Source organism: Protopterus annectens, chromosome 2.part0 (assembly GCF_019279795.1).
Source record: "Protopterus annectens isolate FY-2018-M chromosome 2.part0, PAN1.0, whole genome shotgun sequence".
Classification (NCBI taxonomy): Eukaryota; Metazoa; Chordata; order Ceratodontiformes; family Protopteridae; genus Protopterus; species Protopterus annectens.
This window is the reverse complement of record NC_056728.1, coordinates 862,974,714-862,996,431: the sequence shown is the minus strand read 5'-3', so window position 1 is coordinate 862,996,431 and position 21,718 is coordinate 862,974,714. Positions and strand designations below refer to the sequence as shown.

The 21,718-nt window shown below is 41.8% G+C and overlaps 1 protein-coding gene across 1 annotated transcript in view; it reads right to left on the bottom strand.

The window, feature by feature from the left end:
- Window positions 1-21,718, bottom strand: part of JAK2 (Janus kinase 2) — a 2,444,284-nt gene that overhangs the window by 469,481 nt on the left and 1,953,085 nt on the right. Inside the window, exon 19 of the mRNA XM_044060357.1 lies at window positions 16,045-16,172. Coding sequence (XP_043916292.1) covers window positions 16,045-16,172 — 128 coding nt within the window. The remainder of the gene's footprint in view (window positions 1-16,044; window positions 16,173-21,718) is intronic.

Here is a 21,718-nt window from a genome sequence, read left to right as displayed (position 1 = left end):
GGTAGGCTGCCTTCTTCAGAGCTAACTTTCAAGAGAGAACTTGTGGAAAAATGGTTGCTGAGCCACGGCACTGTCACAAGTGAAGAGGAGTTATCCTTTTTGGGAAAGGAAAGTACAGTTTTGTACCTACCATAAATGTAGATGTTCGAGTGTCTTTACTGCTGCAGTCATTACACTTGGGTTATCCTGCCGTCAGGCGGTCCCCACAGTCGGCCAGAGTTCCAAAGTCTTGGTCTGGCGTCAGTCGCTGTTGCTTCTTCCCTGACGTCTGTGCGTCAGGGCATATTATAAGATGCAGCCGACGCCATTTTCTTCAGTTTTTCTTGCCCAAGATGTCAGGTGCCCCCAAAAAGGAAGGCAATACATATTGCTAATAAAACATACAATAAGGTAAAAACAAAACTTTCAGTAACCAGCAAATACACCACATAGGTAGCATAGTGTAGAAAGGCATAGATATGACCCAGGTAAGAAAGAGGGGATGGCATTTATTTCCTACACAGGGGAAAAAAGGGTCACCCTGTCTCTACGCAAACCATTGCATGTTGGTTGTCCTCTGATATTGGTTTTTGTTGCACCCTTCATGGCAAGGCATATTCAGATAAGGTAAAGGTGCATTCCACCAGGGCCTTTTCCTCTTTAGTGATGCATTATAGCAATAACCCACGCCTGGGTGTGGGTAATGCTGGATTTACCCACAGTTGGTGTGGTTTGGTCTTGAGGGTGAAGCCCGAGTGGCCAAACAAAGCCAACCGTGGGTAAATCCAACAATACCCACACCCAGAAATGGGTTATTGCTATTATACAATGACATTATTTAAGAAAAAAAAAATTACTTTTCTTACATAATGGCATTGTATAATGCCTCCTTGTTGCCCTTCCGCAGCTGTCTGGTATTCTGTGGCAGTTCTGATGTACTGCGTATGCCTACGCAGTACATCAGAGCTGTGGGGAAAAGCAACGGAGAAAGCAAGATCTCAGTTGCTTTTTACAAACTGTTTCGCTATGTTTAATGGGTTTAACATAGCGAGACAGCTTTAAAAAAAAAGCAGCGGAGTCTCCGTTGCTTTTTTTAAAGCTGTCTCGCTACACTAAACCCATTTAACATAGCGAGACAGTTTTGTAAAAAGCAACGGAGAAAGCAAGATCTCCGTTGCTTTTTACAAACCGTCTCGCTATGCTAAAGGAGTTTAACATAGCGAGACAGCTTTAAAAAAAGCAAAGGAGAATCTCTGTTGCTTTTTTTAAAGCTTCCTCACTATATTAAACTCGTTTAAGATAGCGAGACAGTGTGAAGCAATGGAGATCTTGCATTCTCCGTTGCTGTAAAAAAAGAGTTATAGTAATGGAAAAAGTATGAGCGACCGGACCTTTTTCCATTACTATAACTCTGATTTACAATGTGTAACCTGGACTGCAGCAGTGAAGACACTCGGAACATCTACATTTATGGTAGGTACAAAACTGTACTATGTTCATCGTGTTTCACTGCTGCAGTCATTACACTTGGGTTGAATCCCAAAGCTGAGTCAGGGTGGCTGGTTCTATAGAGGATTTGGTGTGGCTATGAGCCCTGCAGCACTGCAGTGGCAAAGCCAGCTCTGGATCTAGAATAAAGTGGTAAGTGGTAATGCTTGATAAAGGTGTGCACTGAACTCCAAGTTGCAGCTTCCAAAATGTCTTTGGCAGGTACTCCTCTAAGGTAGGCAGTATAAGTGGCAGTTGCCCTGGTGGAATGAGGTCTAATGTTACTAGGTACAGGTTTCTCATGCTGTGTGTAGCAGAACCAGATACAGTGTCCTATCCACTTTCAAATGGTCTGCTTTGAAATAGCCTTTCCCTGTGATCCTGCAGCATATGATATAAACAATTGTTCAGTTTTTCTGAAATGTTTTGTTTTGTCCAAGTAGAAACGTAATTGTCTGTGAATGTCCAAGGAGTGTAGAAGTCTCTCCCCTTTATTCTGGGGATTTGGATAAAAGGTTGGCAAGTGAATAGTTTGGTTAAGAGACACACTGGATACCATCTTAGGCATAAAAGAAGGGTTTGTTCTTAAGGAAACCCTGTCTTGGTGAAAAATGATGAAAGACTCCACTGCCATTAGTGCCTGTAACTCAGACTCTTTGTGCTGAGGTTATTGCCAGAATCAGAGCAGTTTTCCATGATACATATTTTAATTCTGCTGAATTGGCTGGCTCAAAAGGAGGTAAAGTGAGTTTTTCCAAGACAAAATTGAGGCCCCAAGTAGGTGCTGGTGCTCTCCGGGGCGGTCTTATGTTTTTAGCCCCTCTGAGGTACTGCTTTAGCAATGGATGAGAGAAAATAGGAGGATCTGTGTTGTAATGAGCTGAGATGGCAGAGTCGTGGATCTTAATGGATGAGAAGGATAGTCCTTTGTCCAGCATCTCAGTTAAGTATTGTAGTATCTGAGGAATGTTTGGGACAAGAGGGTCAAGGCTTTGAGCCTGGTTCCAGGCATAGAATCTCTTCCACTTTTCTGAATAAGATTTCCTGGTGCTAGGTCTCCTGGCCTCCAAAATGACATCCATAACAGCTTTAGAGAGAGGTGTTGTCTGTTTGGCTAATGAATCTGCCATGCAGCCAGGTTTAGGGTTTTGAGCTGACTGTGCAGAATCTGATTGTTTTGTTGAGTCAGCAAGTGTGGAATTTGAGGCAAAATCCAAGGTGGGCCTTGAGCTAAGTTCTTTAAGACTGGGTACCAATGTTGGCGTGGCCAGTCTGGAGCAACCAGGAACATCTGTGGTTTTACTTGTCTGGCTTTTAGGAGTACATTTGAAAGGAGAGGCAGTGGTGGGAAGGCATAAACTTTTAGGCTTTTCCAGCTTAACGAAAGAGCATCCACTTTCCATGCTTGTGTGTGTGAAGTCCTTGTGCAGAATTTTTGTAGTTGGCAATTCAGTGGGGAGGCAAAAAGATCTATGTCCGGGCACCCTCATTTTTGCGTTATCATGCTGAAGACTTGTGGATTTAATTTCCACTTGTGAGGATCCATGGTGTTTCTGCTTAAGTCGCCTGCCAAAGTATTTTTCTTTCCTGGCAGGAATTGTGCTTGCAGACGGACTTGATAAGTTAGAGCTGTGTTCTACAAGGTCATAGCTTGTCTGCATAGGGGGTAAGAATGAGTGCCCCTTTGCTTGTTTATGTACCACATTACTGTGGTGTTGTCTGTCTTTAATAATAATTGTCCTGGATGCAGAAGGTCCTTAAAAGCTGTTAGGACATTTTGTACAGCCAACATCTCTTTTTGATTAATGTGGAGATGCATTTGGTCTGTGGTCCACTTGCCCTGAATACATTTTTCTGCCACGTGTGCTCCCCAGGCGTAATCTGAAGCATCTGTTGTTAAAGTCTGCCTGGCTGTGGGTAGAGTGAAAGGCTGACCCTTGTTGAGGTGACATGCCTGTGCCCACCATCGAAACTCCTGTTGTAGGCAGGGAATTAGTGGTATTACTGTTTCCAAGCTGTGAGAGTGTTGAGTCCAAACACCTTTTAGGTACCATTGTAATTTCCTCATATGCAGTCTGGCATATGGAATTAGTAGTATGCAGGATGCCAAGAATCCCAAGGCCTGCAGAATTTTTCTTGCAGGGAGTTGGGAATTTATTGCCATCAATTGAAAATACTGAGTCAGTTGTCCTTGTTTGTCTGGCGTGAGATAAGCCATCTGGGCCGTTGTATTTAAGCTGGCACCCAGGAATATCATCTCTTGTGAGGGCACTAGTTTTGACTTCTTATCGTTTACTGTGTACCCTAGGCAAATTAGCAACCTTTTTACAAATGCCAGATGCATTAGAAGAATGTCCTTGCTCTCTGCTTGAATCAGGCAGTCGTCTAGGTATGGATATATTTAAATTCCTTTTTGTCTGCAAAATGTAATTACTGGTGCCAGGCACTTTGTAAAGACCCTGGGCGCAGTAGATAAGCCAAAGGGCAGTCCAGAAAATTGGTAGTGCATTGAACCAGCTATGAATCTGAGGTATCTTCTGCAATTTTGTCTGATAGGGACATGCAGGTATGCCTCTTTGAGGTCCAAAGTAACAAGCCAAGCCTTCTTGCCCAACATGGGAAGTAGCTGCTGTAGTGTCAACATTTTGAATTTCGGAACATCCAGGTAAGTATTCAGAGTAGAAAGGTCTAATATGGGTCTCCAGGCTTTGTCCTTTCTGGGGACCAGGAAAAGTCTTGAGTAAAATCCTTGCCCTTGTTCCTGCTGTGGCACTTTTTGAATAGCTCTCATGTCCATGAGGGCTGTAATTTGCTTTTGTGCCTCTGCCCGTTGATTTTGTGGCAGGTCTGGCATTCCTTTTAGCCTTGGTAAAGTGTGAAAGTGGAACCTGTAACCTTGAGACAATATTCAGAACCCATTTGTCTTGGGTGATTGCTTGCCAATTTTGAGAAAAAAGTGCTAGTTTTCCCCCTAAGGGAGCTGCCAAAAGGGAACAGCTTGGCATTGGAAGGGGGAAGTCATTGGGACTGTTTCCTGTAAGGTTGTGACTTGTCTTCACCTCCTTTTGGGGTTGAAGCACCCCACTGTCGCGGTCTGTAGAGCCTTGGGGCTGAGATCTGCCTCTTGGGCATCTGTATCTGCCTCTTTGTGGCTTGTCTGACACTGGAAAGGACCAATTCTTTGTAGGCCAATTTCTGCTAAATCGAGGTGGCGGTACCTGTAAGAAATCCTTCACTGTTTGCATAGATTTTGCCTTATCCTCCATTTTCTTTAATACCTCCTCTGCCTTAACACCAAATAAAATATCTTGCTGTAAAGGAGTATCCAATAATTTTGCCTTAACATGATCTGATAAAACTTTGTTCTTTTAACCAAGCCTGCCTTCGAATCACAGATCCTGTGACTGCTGCTCTACAAGAAGCCTCTAATGAATCAAAACCACATTGCAAAGTATGTTTTCCCACTTGTTCAGCTGCATGCAGTAAATCCTGCATTTCCTTATAGTCAGGATGTTCTGCGCTTGTACTCATTTTCTGTTTTAACTGAGACATTAGAAATTACTGGTATTTAAGCATGTGAAACTGGCAATTTAAAGCCCTCACTGCTAAAGTTGCAGAAGTGTAAACTTTCTTCCCCCATCTGTCTAATGCTCTAGAATCCCTGTCAGAGGGAACTGGATTTTTAGCCGTGGAAGCCTTTACACCTTTGGACCCTGGGAAATAGTTTCTGGGTCAGCAGCAGGGTTTTTATAAAGAAACTTGTGAGTCAGGGACTCTGTAGTACCTGTCTGACTTGACTGGAGCAGGGGGTAAAGAATCAGAATTTAAACTGGATTCAGAGAACACATCATCCACAATATCCAACACTGGCGGAATAGCAAGGGCCTGTGCTGAGGCAATAAAAGAAAGTCTCTGAGCCTTTTCTTGGATTCGGAGTAATCCTGGCCCTCCCAATGGAAATGCTCTCTCATGGTATGTAAGGTTTCCCCAAAAGAATAATCCTCAGGAGGAGAGGCTGAAGGGGTTGATTCTTCAGCATCAGAGTCCTCATAGGGGGGTAAAGAGTATTCCTGGTCTGAAGTGGAATCAGAATATATGGAAACCTGGTCAGAGGAATCATAGTCTGTATCCTGCCTAGGCCTTTTATCAGGAGGGGGATGGGAACCCCTGATCTGAGTAATTAAGTCTTCAGCCATTTTGAGCATCTGTTTTTTAGGCATGGAGGCCTGTCCAGGTGAATGCTGTACTTGCTTCTTTGTCTTTAATGGAGTTTTAGACTTGGCTGTAGTTGTAATGGTAAGTTGTGATGGTCTGAAAACAACCTCGGAAGCCCATGCCTGCTCAGCGGCTCCGGACCCATCTGAAGGGTTAATCTCCGTAGGCCCAACACCTTGAGTATCCAGAGGCCTAAGCACCTCCACGTGGGAGTCGGTAGCGGCCTGTGGCTCTGAGGTAGTGGGTGTCAGGGGCTGCAAAAGCACCTCACTGAGAACCGGCGAACTGGCGACTGGCCTAGAAGAGGCTTCGTCGTCAGTTTTGGACCTCAGGTGCCTGTCCTTATCCTTGTCTCTGCGTTTTTTATGTACTCCGGTCGGTTGTTCCGATGGCATGGTATAATTAAATCTTCGGCCAAAGTAATAGAGAGCAAAATCAAACCGATGTTTAATAGTGCATTTGTTAAATCTAGCACAAAACCGACAACTAGTGACGTTGTGATCTGGGCCTAGGCATGGAATACAGTAAGAATGAAAATCCTTATGAGGTATTGGCTTCCCACAAGAAATACAATTATTAACTTTTACTGACATCGGTCTGAGGCAAGAAAAAGTTTCCCCAACGGGGTACTTAGCTTTACTGAAGACTTCGGTTCTGAAAACCGAATCTGATCTCAGGAGTTGGCCGACCAGCACTTGCAAACTGCTTTTGCTTTGGGCACCACGCGGCAAGAAAGACTGAAGAAAATGGCGTTGGCTGCATCTTATATACCCCTGACGCACTGACGTCAGGGAAGAAGCGACAGCAACCAACACCGGACCAAGACTTTGGAACTCTGGCTGACTGCGGGATCGCCTGACGGCAGGATAACCCAAGTGTAATGACTGCAGCAGTGAAACATGATGAACACCCCTTCTTAAGTTTGGCAAAATTCTTGTCCTGACATCTCATTTTGGTGCCTTGGCTTCTGTTCACCTAGGACTTCTATTTGATGAGTCACTGAAAATTATTATGATCATTGGAGGGAAACTTGGGAATTTGGAACATTTAGACACCCCCCTTAGATCAGTTTACTCTGTCACCCCAGTGTTCAAAGATCTGATTAGCTGCTGTACCAAACACACAATTTGAATCAAGTGGAGCATTCACAATCTCATTTTTTTTAATTCACCAGAAAAGTTTTGACTACATAAGCAAGTATACCTCATCACCATAAACGATGCATTTCTAGAAACAGTATCAATCCCTTCCAAGGCACTCTCTAATGCATGTTTAGACACCTGAGAAGCATTGTACACAATATCTTTGACAAATGCTTTTTGCTCATCAGGTAACTGATGCAGCAAACTTGTCTTAACTATATTTACATCTCCACACAAATGTCCACCTAAACACTGGTAGTTAAATACCTTAATTCATTAGAGCAGAGTGCATCTCCAGGCATTTCTGCAGTTACCTCCTACTGATGCCTCTAAGTGTCAAACATTGCTTGTTCATATTTGCATTGATAATTCCAAAACCATGCTACATACAAGGTATCAGAAGATTTCATCTTAAAGCACACATGATGCCAATAACAGTTTTACTGATATCTGACCTCTGTCTAATGCATCTACAGAGATATTGAATATTACTTGTATTGTAACAGTTTTCATACTTCTCTAAATATTTCTACACTTAGGTAACACAGACAGAACTCCATTGCCTCATATGAAAGTACACAGCTGTATGAAGAAAATCCCGTTGGCAATATGTCTTGCTTGCATGGTTACTGAGATATCATAAGCTGTTTATACAATATTACAAAATTAATATTCACTGCCTTTATTTGGGTTTATAAACTCCAGTTTAAAGCATCAAAGTGAATGAATGCCACTAATGCAAAGATTAATTTATCCTGAATAGTTTGCCATTTACAGTTTATTAATAATACTTATGGTTCCAGAGATACAAATATTTGTTTGAACTGTAAAGGGTATAACTTCATTTTAAAGGCTCAAGCCACAACCACTGGGAGTTAAAAGTGCACACTCAAAAGAGCTGCACTAGCGGGAATGAATTAAAGGTTACCATGCTGGATTACACCAACTTCTTTCCCTGTGATTCTAGCCACTTGCTTAGCTTATCTGAAGGGACAGAGTTTGATGAAAATTCAGTCTCGTTGTAGGAAGATGTCACTGGGGACACAGAAGCAGGATCTGCAGGCAAGGGGGCTTGGAGACCAGGTATGGTCGAGCACACTATGAATTTCTTACAGTTTTTAGGCAAAGACTCGATCAATAGAGGAAAATTGTGAGCTTTCTTAAAAGCATCCTCTGGTGATGGAATTAATGGGAGAATGTTGCCATGTCTAAGTCTGCATCCTCCAAAAAAAGAAGTTATGTACTCACCATAACGTTCCATCCGAGTAGGTAAACTTCATTGTCAGCAACCTGTGGGTTACGGATCCGATACGGATCTGAGCCGGCAGCATACCAAGCAAAAGATCCGATCTCCAAGCTCCTCCCCCTACCCATACTGCACTGCAACCTCCTTCCAATCCTCAGATCGAGTTTGCCACTCCATACATGACACCAACAAACTAACCCGAGACCCCTAAACCAAGGACAAACCTCCAACTCGTGAACTCTGGACAGAGTTCAGCAAAAAACGCCAAGGCAAGGGGAAAGAGGGAGGGATGGTTGTTGACAAATGAAGTTTATCTACTCAGATGGAATGTTATGGTGAGTACATAACTTCTTTATCTGAAGTAGTTAACTTCATTTGATCAGCAACCTGTGGGACAGAGTCCCAGCTACCCAAAATCTTTGGAGGCCCTTAAGGGAGGATATTCCGGAGCACTGCAGAGCCAAAAGAAGCCCTTCCTCTAGACACCAAATCCAGTTTAGAATAATTAATAAAGGTGTGAGAAGATGCCCAGGTAGCCGCTGAGCAAATGTCATTCAGAGAAACTAGACCAGAATGCTGCAGACGTCACCATAGAACGTGTAGAATGGGCATGAACTCCTACTGGTTCTAGTAAACCAAGCTTTCTGTATGCTTGTAGGATACAATGGGAAATCCGCCTAGCCAGAGTCACCTTTGAAACTGGTTTCCCTAAAAAGGGCTTAGCAAAAGAAACAAGTTGATCAGATTTGCGAAAGGCCGCCATCCTGTGCAAATAAAAATGTAACTGCCTGTGAACATCCAGCAAATGAAGTTTGTATTCCCCTTTGTTCTGAAAATTAGGAAAAAAAGACAGGCAAATTAACAGATCGATTAATATTCGTCTCAGAAGCAACTTTAGGAAGAAAGGATGGATTAGTCCTAAGATACACCCTATCCTTATGAAACACAAGGCATGGGGGTTTCATATAAAGAGCTTGCAGCTCCGACACTCTCCTTGCTGAAGTTATAGCTACCAGAAACGCCATTTTCCATGACAAAAATTTTAAGTCAACTGATGCCGAGGGCTTAAAAGGAGGTGCAACTAAGGCCTGAAGAACTGCAGTCAGATCCCACGGTGGTGACGGATTCTTAATAGTGGAGGGGGGGGGGGGTCGCAGAAGAAAAGTGCCTTTCAAAAAGGTCTTACAAATTCTGGCAGCAGCAAGGGAGCCTAAATTGTCCCCTACATGGAAATGAGAAATAGCCGCCAGCTGGACCTTCACTGTGGAGGAGCTGGCTCCTTGCTGGAAGATACGAGACCAAAAGTCTAATACCGCTGGGATCGTAGCAGTAAAAGGATCTAGATTTCTCTGTGAAGCCCAAATGGAGAAGCATCTCCATTTGCTAGAATAAATTTTCCTGGTAGAGGATTTATGTGCCACAACCAACATAGATTTAACAGGAGAAGAGATACCAGGAGTCCTAGCAATTAGTGGTACTGGAGCAGCCAAGCTGTGAGCTTCAGTCTGTCCAGATTTGGTGGAAGCATTCCCGAGGGATGATGATTTACATCGAGAATGGGATCCAAGATCCAAGGTGGAGCTATGAGATGAGACCATAGGCAGGGGAACCAGACCTGACGAGGCCAGAATGGGGCTATGAGGATCAATCTGCTCCCCAACCGGTGAGCTTTCTATAAGAACTTTGTCATGAGCGGGAGATATGCATAAAGAAGACCGGGTGGGCAAGCATGAACTAGAACGTCTCTGGGCCCCCCCCCCTCAGGGGGATTAGAGCGAAAAACTCACTGCACTTCGCATTGGAAGGTGATGCGAAGAGATCGCAGCAAGGCTGACCCCACTTGAGGAAGATCTGTTTCGCTACACAAGGGTTCAGAGACCACTTATAAGGAGAAAGGATAATTCTGCCCAATTTGTCCACCAAGATGTTGGACCGACTCGGAATGTGCATTGCTATCAGAAAGCGATTCGGGACTGCTGAGTTTTCCGGAACCACAGCTTCTTTTGCCCTCGCTGGTTCCTGGAGAAGGACCTTTGAGGGTTAGAGAAGTAGATCCCGACAGAGTCTTCCCATCTTTCTCGCTCTGGACAAGTGTATCGTGGACAGTCTTCCTGAACAGGGTGGAACCATCAAAGGGTGCTTTAGCGAAGGATGCCTTGAAGGGTTCCGAGAAATTGCAAAGACAGAGCCAGGCATGATGCCTTAAGGCAATGCCGGACTCGCTAGCCCTAGCAACTCCCTCGGTGGCATGAGAGAGTAAACGCATGGACGTATTGGACACAGACTTGAGAGTGGCCATACGAGCCGAGAAGGTCCGTTTATCCTCGGCCAACATGGACTCCAGGGGAGACTCAGCATACTCTTTCACGAGGTCCCGCTGCAGTCGAATTACATGGGCCAAGTAATTCAGCGCTCTTATAGTAAAGGTGGCTGAAGCAAAAGTCTGCTTTCTAAGATGGTCCATAGCCCTGGACTCCTTGTCTGGGGGTGGACAGAGGAACTTTCTTAGGCGAGTTCCTTTTTTGTGCCCGCCGCCACCACCATGGCATCAACCAGAGACCCTTTGTTCCAAGAAGCTCTATCTGCCGGTGGACTCTGTATTCTGATGGGTCTTTTGGGTATAGGCTCCACAGTGTCCGGTTCCCTCCAAGCTCTGGTGGTGATAAGGTCCACCAGAGGTTCAGCCGGGAGGGGACACCCAAGAGGTTGATGGGCCTGTGTTGAACGCCTCCAGAAATGCCGACTAGTCAGAGGAAGGTTTTTGGGAGGACCACCCCTCCCTCTGGTGAAGGATTTCCATAATGTCTCCAAAGGAGATGTCTTCGGGGGGTGATTTGGGTGAACCTTCCCCTTCCTCCAAATCAGTATCCTCGGTGAGGGACTCGGGGGCGTTCAAGTGCCTCCTCTTACACTGGCATTTGTGAGGGACCTCCTCGGGTGGGCTCTCCAGGGCGGGCTCACAAATGGTTTCTTGTTCCTCCAAGGAAACTGTCTGGGGCACAATGGACACAGGCTGTCCCTGGGGGGACTGGATGAGAGAAGACAAACCCAACTGCAAGGGAGCAAGGATGGACCCCGAGGACAGAGTGAGACATCTTGATCCTCCAGAGAGAACCCCTCTCCACGACGTTGAATGCTGAGGGAGACCCGGCCTCCCTGAAACTGGTAGCCGAGACCCTCGGATCTGACGAAGGGATCGGAGCCAAAGCTGGAACAGTCTGACCCAAAGGGACTGTATGCCCCGACCACAACGGAGCAGATGACACACTCATCCCCTCGGATCTGAAGCCCAAGTCTTGGCTCTGACAGCTCAGATCCGAAAGTGGATCTGACAGACTTGAGGGCATGGCCGGCGTCAATGTTGAAGGCACCATCGGCGCCGACCCCCTGACACTGGGGCTCCTCGGATCCATAGACTTCTATATCCAATGGTGGATCGGAGAAGGAGCTATCAGGGTGAAAAAAAGGAGCTGAACTCCCTGCACCGTGGGGGGGGGGGGGGCAGCAATACCCCCATCTGCATTTGAGTTTGTAGAAACCTTTGTATCATACGATCCATGTCTGCTTCAGAGATGCTTCTGGTTGATCTGGAGGACACCACCGACGCCGGTCGGGAGAGCAGACATGAAGATGACCTCGAGGGTGGTCTAGCCTCCTCCTCTGGCTCCGGAGAAAAACGTGGTGAACGGAGCTGAGAGAGGATGGCCTGGCAACTTTTACTGGAGACAAGATTACTTTAGCAGGAGGCGTCGTTGGATCTAACTCAGAGTGTCGCTTGTGGCCCCTCTCTCTATCTTTATCCTTATCCACATGTCTCTCTGTATCCCTGTGCTTTTCTTTAATCTTCTTGGCCTCTCTCTTTCCCTGTGGTAAGGTGGGAGGGTGAGTCCCGGACAGGAGAGAAGGGCCAGAAGGCTGAACAGCCACAGCCATGGCTGATAAGGAAACAGAAGAAGAGGCAGAAGTTGATTCTGCGGGTAGAAGACCCGCCAGAAACAACTTATTCCTGCGATGCCGCAGAGCTCGGGGGTTGAAGGCTGCACAAATCTTGCAGCCGGAAGACAAATGGGCCACCCCCAAGCAAACTACACACAGAGTGTGACCATCGGCTGGAGACAGCTTGTGGCCACACTGTGCATTTAGAGAAAGTCACTTTCTGACATCCTAAAGAACACACACGATGGGTGGGAAGGGAGGCCTACACTAACTGAAAGTTTTCAACTTTCAAACAAGGAAAAACCCAATAAGTATCATGGAAAATATAAGTTATGTGTTCTTACCATACGCTCCCATGTTTTTGTCTTATAACAGAAACAGTATAACTGTAAAAACAGAATCCCCTCTAACAACAGGAAAAGAGAAGGGTGACCACACATCCTGAAAAGAAATATGCATAATAGCGACAAACAGCTGATCAGATTTTCTGAATTGTTTCCAGAAAGAGAGTTTTCCATGATATAACTTTTTTATGAACATGAAGCTGAAGGTTCGAAGAAAAAAGAATCAGCAAAGCAAGAACTAAATTTAGGTCCCAAGGAGAAGGAGATTTCTCTGAGGAGGAGGTCTGAAAAAAAAAACCTCTTTAAAAAGGTTTGTTTAGGACATAGGGACAGAAGGGAAAACATGGAAATTAGAATGGAAATTAGCTGCCAATTGAACCTTATAGATGTAGATGGAGATGAACCCATGAACCAGCAGAAAAGAAAAAACTAGTCCTAGTGATGGAAAACTAATAATTTACCTCAAAATTATCAAAAAGGGCACACACAGACCAAGTTTTAGAGAAAAAAACCCTGACACTTGCCTGGAGCTCAAGAATCCCATGCTGGCGAAGCTGCGGCAAACGAGATCTGGGGATTGGAAGGAGGTTGTAGTGCAGTATGGGTAGGAGGGAGGAGCTTGGAGCTCGAATCTTTTGCTTGGTATGCTGCTGGCTCGGATCCATATCAGATCCGTAATCCACAGGTTGCTGATCAAATGAAGTTAACTACTTCAGATGATCATATACCCTTGCTGACTTCGGTAGCACCAAAGATTGCTCTCAAATGAATACACCCCTAAATCTAGCCAATACTTGGAAAATACATCCATTTGAGTTTTTGCACCTGTTTGTTGTCAAGAGTAAGCTGACTGATCATACTCTCTGACACTTATGAAATGTTAGATTCCAAAACCCTTTCAAAATCAGGTTCCCTGACTGGTTGAATGGGGTTGTGAGCACTGACATTACTCATAACCTGGGTGTTCACCTCAAAACCAACTACCACAACAATGGAGCCATCAACCAGGGTTAAAATCCCATCTGAGACTGTTGCCCTGAAACATGGTGGGTTTTCTGTCTCTTTTTTGCATGCATTACACAAGTGAGAGAATCCTGAGGGGGGAAAGGAGGGTGTGTATCAACACTGCCAACAGATTCTGTACCCGGACGTCCCCTGCGCCTAAAGACTTAGGTTCTCTTGTATCTGAACCAGGCACTGGTACAGCCCTGGAGGACATGTCTGACCTTTGTGACAAGGACACTTATGGTACTACCACCACACTTGGGGACCTGGAGTTAAAAGAAGGCAAGTGGTCCAACAGCCTGCTTATGGCTACCGTGGAGCCACAAGCTGTAGGCTGAGGCATATTTCTTGACTTCTTTCTATGCTTTTTAGTTGCACTGGCTGCATGGTCAGTTTAGTAAAAAGATGGACAACTCACACTGTTCTCCTGCCAAATAATCTAAAGGCAATTTCTGTAGGGATACTACTCTAAACACTACATTGAAAAAAATGACAGTACTTTCAGTGACATAGTTCAAAGCACAAAATACATGCACAAAAGTCCTCAGATTTTGTAAACACAATGGATAGTTTCAGGCAAAATTAATGGATAGTGCTTGAAACACTATTAGAAAAGAAATAAATCATAAACCAACAAAAAATTCCTGTCAGAAATGTTTAACAAACAATATACCAACAACATCATTATTTAAAGGAAAATCATTTAAAATGTCAACCACCTCAGATAATCATAACCCCAAAGGAAAAAAAAAATGCAATATCTGCATTTTTTCTGTCAAAATTTACAAATGAAGATTTTAATCATCAAGCCTTACTTTGTTAGTGAATGTAAAAAAGGAAGCAAATACAAATTTTCTAAATCAGAAAAACAGTCAAAACTGCAGAACAAAATTCAAGCACTGACAGAAAAAGCAGGAGATATATACAGAGAAAGTCTTCTCAGAGATCATTCTCGTACAGTTGCACTAGAAAACTGAAAGGGTCCTATCTGTGTGTCTGAAGGCCAGTCGCTGTTCTCTGAGGCGATTGCACCATCACACCCACAGAGAAACAGGAAAGGAGTTCTGAGCCTTGGTAGACTGCCAGAGATATGGTAGCAGGGAACTACTACCCAAATGCCAGTACTGTGTCTGTTTGTTAAATATCAGGACGGACAGACTGTTTTGGAGTATAACCAGGTACTGGCTTTATGGTGAAATGAAAATACAATATAGAAATCAGCCTTAGGATACCTGCACTAAAGACAAGACCATTCTATGGGATGCCTAAGACGGCCATCTTCTTGGGGTGAAGTGAGAGTCAAGAATCTGTATTCTTCCAAGTCACAAATGATAAAGCTTCAAAGGGGATGGGAGAACATAAAGCAAGGCTTCTCTTCCTTCTTATCCATATAATTACTGAAAGACTCTGAAGTGAAACATCAGGAAATTCAAGACAGTCCACCAAACACCTCACAAGACACAAGATCTCTCCAAAGGAGGGATCATAAGCTATAGTGGCTATCAGAATGAGAAGATTCAACGTCCTTGCCTGCTCAAAAAACAAAGCCCCGAGTACTCTAAAATTCCCCTGCTAGGCAGAAAAAAGACTGGAAGAAAGAAGGCCTTTGTTGGTTAGCCCCAGAAATGCAGATCTGTGCATGACAGACATGGACTAGCTGTAAACTTGGAGATGGGTTTAGCGGCTCACTCCTCTCACTAGGGCAGACTAAGTGTAATACTACATACAGTAAAAGCAAACACAAAAACACTGGGAAAAAGGAACGGGGCCTTCAGAACCTACTTTAATCCACTCACAGTTGAAGAAGAGGTCTGATCCTTTTACTCTAAGTTAAACTTTGGATGTCTACTTGTTGAGAGATGGCTTTTTCAGATGCATGCTTCAGTCTAGAAGGACTAGTGTATAAGCACCTCAGGTCTCAGTCCCATTAGCAAGTGTTAGGGGTGGGGGCTCTGATCATTCTCACAGCCAACCTCAGATAAGTGAAAAATCAGTTCTTAGCAGTGGACATCTTCACCTATTAAATTTTGGAGACTGCCACATTAATGACAAACACAGGGGAAGTGGAAACATTTTGGTTTCAAATTAGCCTTGTGCTCCCTTACCTTACTCCTCTTAATTTCCTACATAGCTTCATATGAGGGATCCTCCAAACAAGTCCTATCACTGGGGTCCTGCTACAATTTCTGCATTAATACAGACCATGTATCATCTCCACAGGCAAGTAATACTGGATAGTGATGCCTCTGGTTAGAGGAAGTAAAGTACAAGTACTTTCTAAACTCCTCAATATGTTCTAGGCCCAGGTAGAGCGAAATATCCTGTATTGGTCTAGCTTGGTTATTTGATAACCACAGTTACACTTAAAAAGGTGTAATTCATCAAAAGCTGATTTAAAATGCTGCAGGTTAAAAGGAATCTATGTTCTGGGTTGAATTAAAAGGACTGGAGAAGCTTGGCTAAGTATAATCCCTTACATCAGTGGAGGGACACTCCCTTATGCCTGGGCTGGGAGCTGGGATTTGAAAACATCCCAGGTACTGCAGCTCAAGAATGAAGGGAAGAGATACCCACTGAGAGTATCCATACAATCAAGAGAAGAGAAACAATAAGAATAATTAGAAATATATTATGTGTAGTTCATTCATCTCTGCTCCTCAAAATCTTTACATACATAGGACATACTTACTAGGAAGTGCATGGCCCATGCAACTTGCTTGGCAACGTCCAGCTTCCACATAATGTTTACAGAGTTTTTGTTCTTTTTCAGGTACATATCTAGTGATCCAAACTTCACATATTCTTGAACCATTACATCTATGAAATAGCAATAAAAAGGTATGTTACCAGAACTCTTGAAAAATACTTTACTACAAGTTTTCACTAGAACGGAACTCTGCAGTGTAACATTTTTAAATGAAAACTGCACAAGCAATTTACAATTGTTTTGTTAGAATGGCTATCATCTTTTCAAATTCAAAATGGCTGAAAAAACATTAAGCATAATGTGCGTCTCTAGTATAAAATCCTGTGAACTAAAAGACAAATGTATAACTAAATTAGGGGATACTGGAAGACAAAAAGCTATCACAACTTAAATAAATAATATATTTTCCTGCCGTACTAATATGGTACAACTTCCCTGAGGTTTTTCATGATATGTTTTGATCAGCTGACAATGCATTTCTTCAAACTGGCAATTTCATCAACCCTTCACTAACTGTATATTCAACATCGTAAAACAGAAAGGAATAACGTACAAAAAAAAAAAGGAAGTACTCTATGATTAACAATTTAAAGATTTGCAATTTTGAAAGAAGACCGCAAATCTGGTAAGTGATAGAAATGCTGCCAGGTTGTACTTTCACCCATGAAAGCTCAGTCTAATACTAGTTTTCTCATACTGGCATGATACAAGAATTACAGCAATAACATTCTCGATAAGAAGCAACATTCCTCAGTGATTTGACACTCACTGTATGTGAAAATCTACACGGATCTTGCCCAGCTGCTTGCTAGGCTCATGGTGTCCTTGAATACTTAAGGAACGTGTGATAATAAAAACTGCATACAGCTTTTTGATACACTGTGGATAAGTATATTTAAGAAGCAAGCTATCCTAATAATGCTTTGAGTCTGGTGCACTAGTTGGTGTAGAATTTGTGACAAGATTAAGTTGTTAAACAAGCTTTTCTGCAGAGCTGCCATTTTGTGTGCCATTAAGGTTGTTTGTTTTACTTCAAAAGCTGGTGTCTGCTGGCCGTCCTTACACTGACAAAATTAGATGACAGAGTAATGATTGGCCCTTAGCATGGCACAGCATCTGAAATTGGATATTTTTTGAATAAAATGAATGCAAATGCCATTACAGTCAAGAAAACCATGCCAAAGAGCAGACTTAACAAAAGTGAACTCAAAAAAAAAATAAATTTTTACCTCACAAAACAGTTTTACTGAATATCAGTCATTTAGACACAAGCTGGATGTCAGAATCTTCTGGCTCCAAAACCAAGGGACGGATCAGAGGAGGAGCAGGTGCCGAGGGGGAAGACTGTGTCTGATCCGATACCTTTGGGTTCAGATCCAATAATAATTTGGCCAAGGCTGGTGTCTTTAGCAACCTCTGCACCACCCTATCCACATCTTCATCGACAGACTCCTGGTGGACCGGGTAGAAAGTGTAGAAGATCTTGACCTTGTAAGGAAACGCTATGGGAGCTGAGACGGGATCAGCTCCAAGGAAGGAGATCGGCTCTGATACCTAAATTCAGTGGGCAAAGTAGTCTTTGGAGCTGAGGGTTCAGAAAAGGTAGACTTCAGAGCTGAGGGTTTGGACTTCTCCGAGGAAGTCTTGGATCCAATTTGAGCTGTCTGCTCCGAAGATTCCATTGGAGCCAACAGTCTAAGTTCTTTCTGCTTTGGCTCTGAAGATGATTTTGGAGCGGAAGCAGCATGTTTTTGAGATTTCTTGGATTTCTCTGATTTTGGTGATGAAGTCTTGGGAGATGCAGATTCAGAAAAGGGGTATTTTAACAACCCTTTCAGAATGAGCTTGTTCTTGCGCTCAGTGAGCAAACCCTGATTAAACCCATGGCAAATTGAACAGGATTCTTGTAGATGAAGAGGCTCCAAGCAATACACACATGAAGTATGCGAATCGCTAAGGGGCATCTTTTTTCCACATTCCTCACACTTTTTGAAGCTAAGAGGCTTCCCTTCCTTTTGAGACATAAGAGGAATGAAGAGAGACACTCACAGAAATATCAGGAAGAGTTCTCTAACTTAAATGGACCCAGAAATAGGAATTTTTTTTTTTTTAATAATCATCCTCCAAGTAAAACGGACGATAAGAAAAGGGGATAAACAAAGAGGGGGAAGAAAAAAACATCCTCCAACTAAAATGGATGTTAGACATCCTTTAATTTAAATGGACACTAACACGGGAAACTAAAGGGAAATAACACTTTTAAAAGACAGGGTAAGGATAGAAACAGTTAAAGAGAAATTCTAGCTTAAAAGCAAGTTTTTAACAATAACGATATTATAAACATAAAAGAAACACTTAGCCCAGAGCTTGTTAGTGAACATCCTTCACAGAGTGGCAAACGAGATTTTGGGAAGCTAGGGAGTTGCACTATGGGTAAGAAAAGATGCCCAAAAGCTTTGCTGAAGACCTCGAGCTTTTGAAATGGCTGAGATGGATCAGATAGATCAGAACCGACCCATCAGTGAAAATAACAGCAAAATTGACACCACCACATCACATCAGTTGTTTTACTGAATATCAGTCTTTCACTCCTAAATAATTGAAGTTTTAACAATGGAAACATTCAGCTTTGCAAAGCCAACTTTCTAGCTATCATGGAGGCAGAGGTTTGCACATTTTTCAAATTACACCCAGACTGTTAACTTGGATGTTCTTACCTTTTTATTCAATTATACTTTATGATCAAAAGTGGGATCAATTTATAGCTCTTTTTTTTTTTTTTTTTTTGAGGGCTGGACTGTTAAATACAAGTCAGCTACGACTAAGCTTAATGAACATTTTGTACAAAAAAAGACACATACATCCTTCAGAAAGAGACCTTAAACAGTGGTCCTATCTGCCTGAGCAAGCAGCAGCTTGGGTAGATGTAAAACACATAAAACCTTCGTAGTACTCACGTATGGCAAGAGGGCAAGGCCAAAATACTAATAGCAAAAAATAATAAAAACAGCAAAAAAATAAGTGTTCTGCCAATTGTGTATCAGAATGGATTATTTATTTAGTAGAGTATTATTGTTCTGTTTTTTATGTAGGACAATCTTCCAGACAGTTTAGAATTCGTATTTCTGAACATTTAAATGATATTTGCAATAAAAGAATGTCTAATGCTTTATAAAAAGAGGTTTTGCAGCATACTGCATCAACATTTAGATTCACTGCTATTGATTATATTTGTATTTTGGGAAATAACAGGTAGGGTTGGCATGATATTTTGAATAAAAAAGAATTGCTTTGGGTTGTTAAATTGGGGGCTTTATTTCCTCCTGGGTTAAATGACAGAATTTGACTGGTGAGAGGGAGAGGGTGTGTGTGTCTGATTATTTAGATATGTTTCATGTGTTTGGATGGGGTGATTCATTCTATTCAGTTTTTATGTAATTGTTACAAAGACAAAAAACAACTCATGGTACAGAGTGGTGCGAGAAAATGAAAAATAAAGTAAGAAATAGCACCAAACTTACACCAACAGCATTTATTAACGAGAAAGAAATAAAACAAAACGTAAGCGCTTTCACGATTTTCACAATCGCTTCTTCAGACAATGAAACAAGATAAAATTCTGATTTAAATATTCTAAGAGGAAAACAGCTGATGTGCTCTAATGCAAAGCAATTACAAATTTAAAGAGACAATATCTGAAACATAGTAAAAAATTTCAATGTAAAACACATAAATAGATGAATAAGTAAAAACAAGTATAATTTAATATACTATAATATTTAAAAGTCTAGTGTTTAAGGCGACGTGACTTTAAAAAAGGTTTTAAGGACGTCATACCATTCAAACCTGGAAATTTTTCAGCATTCACAAGCAAGATCCATTTTTGCTCTGCAGCCTCAGTATGATTTTCTATATCACCCCAACGAATGCTAGGATACAGTACTTGGATAGCTAGAAATTTAAATATATGAGTATGACCTGTCTGTTTTATGTGGTTAGCCAAGGCACTGCTTTCTTTCTGGTTATTAATGTCCCTCTTGTGCTCTAGAATCCGGATCCTTACATTCTACTGGTTTTTCTTGTTATGTTGAATGCCGCATGAAAAATGTAGTTTACTTTTGTTTTTGCCAGGTGTGTCATTCATTCTATGTGGGGAAAACAAATAGAATGTTAAAGGATCGGATTCTAGAGCACAAGAGGGACATTAATAACCACAAAGAAAGCAGTGCCTTGGCTAACCACATAAAACAGACAGATCATACTCATATATTTAAATTTCTAGCTATCCAAGTACTGTATCCTAGCATTCGTTGGAGTGATATAGAAAATCATACTGAGGCTGCAGAGCAAAAATGGATCTTGCTTCTGAATGCTGAGAAATTTCCAGGTTTGAATGGTATGACATCATTAAAACCTTTTTTAAAGTCACGTCGCCTTAAACACTAGACTTTTAAATATTATAGTATATTAAATTAAACTTTTTTTTACTTATTCATCTATTTATGTGTTTTACATTGAAATTTTTTACTATGTTTCTGATATTGTCTCTTTAAATTTGTAATTGCTTTGCATTAGAGCACATCAGCTGTTTGCCTCTTAGAATATTTAAATCAGAATTTTATCTTGTTTCACTGTCTGAGGAAGCGATTGTGAAAATCGTGAAAGCGCTTACGTTTTATTTCTTTCTCGTTAATAAATGCTGTTGGTGAAAGTTTGGTGCTGTTTCTTACTTTATGTAATTGTTTCTTGCACTGAAGAAAGCTTGGTCCGAAACTGGTTTGCAGCTGTTTTGGACTGAATTTATGTTTATTACTTATTGTATTCACAGTTTTATATGTGCTGGCCGTTTTTATTATTTTTTGCTAGATGTAAAAGGTCCCTTGACATTTATCAAAAAAAGTATGGACTTTTTTATTTATATACATCATTCAATTTTCTATATGCACACACACACTACTTTACATGAAACAAAATATATCAAAATGACATTCAAGTGCAGAACAATAAGGACATTCAAACACATTCATTTAAAGATACTTTATCAATCCAAACTTCACCCCCCAACCCTTGCCATCAAACATTTCTTTATTCTTCTCATAATAATTTCACAATTTCCTCATTTCATTACACAACAGTTCTTCAAATCTACTATTCCAAATTATCCATGCTGCACTTACTATCCTCATCCATCTTTTCATCTTTCTTCCCATCATAAACCACATATCCCATCCAGCTTTCTATTTAGAAAATATTCAAACAGATATTCATTTTTAAACTTTTCCCATACTTGCTTAAAATGACTGCATTCCAGTAATGCACGTTTAATAGGTTCCTCTACTTTGCATATTTGACATTATTGCTCACTCACCTATTTGTATTTCATCTGCCGTTTTAGTAACCTTTATAAATCTTTCATGCTTTATCCTTTACTGCTCTTTTAATAATCACATTTTTTACAACCATAGGCTTCATATCAGAAATTTTCCCCATAATACCATGTTTTCCTACTTTTATTTACATGCACTATCCTAAATTACCAACTTTTTATTTTTTCATTATACTATAAACTCCTTATTTTCATATACCCTTATTTTCTTTATACTTTCTGCTTTCCAAAATTCTTTATATTTCTCGGTTAACTTTCCTACTACATTAT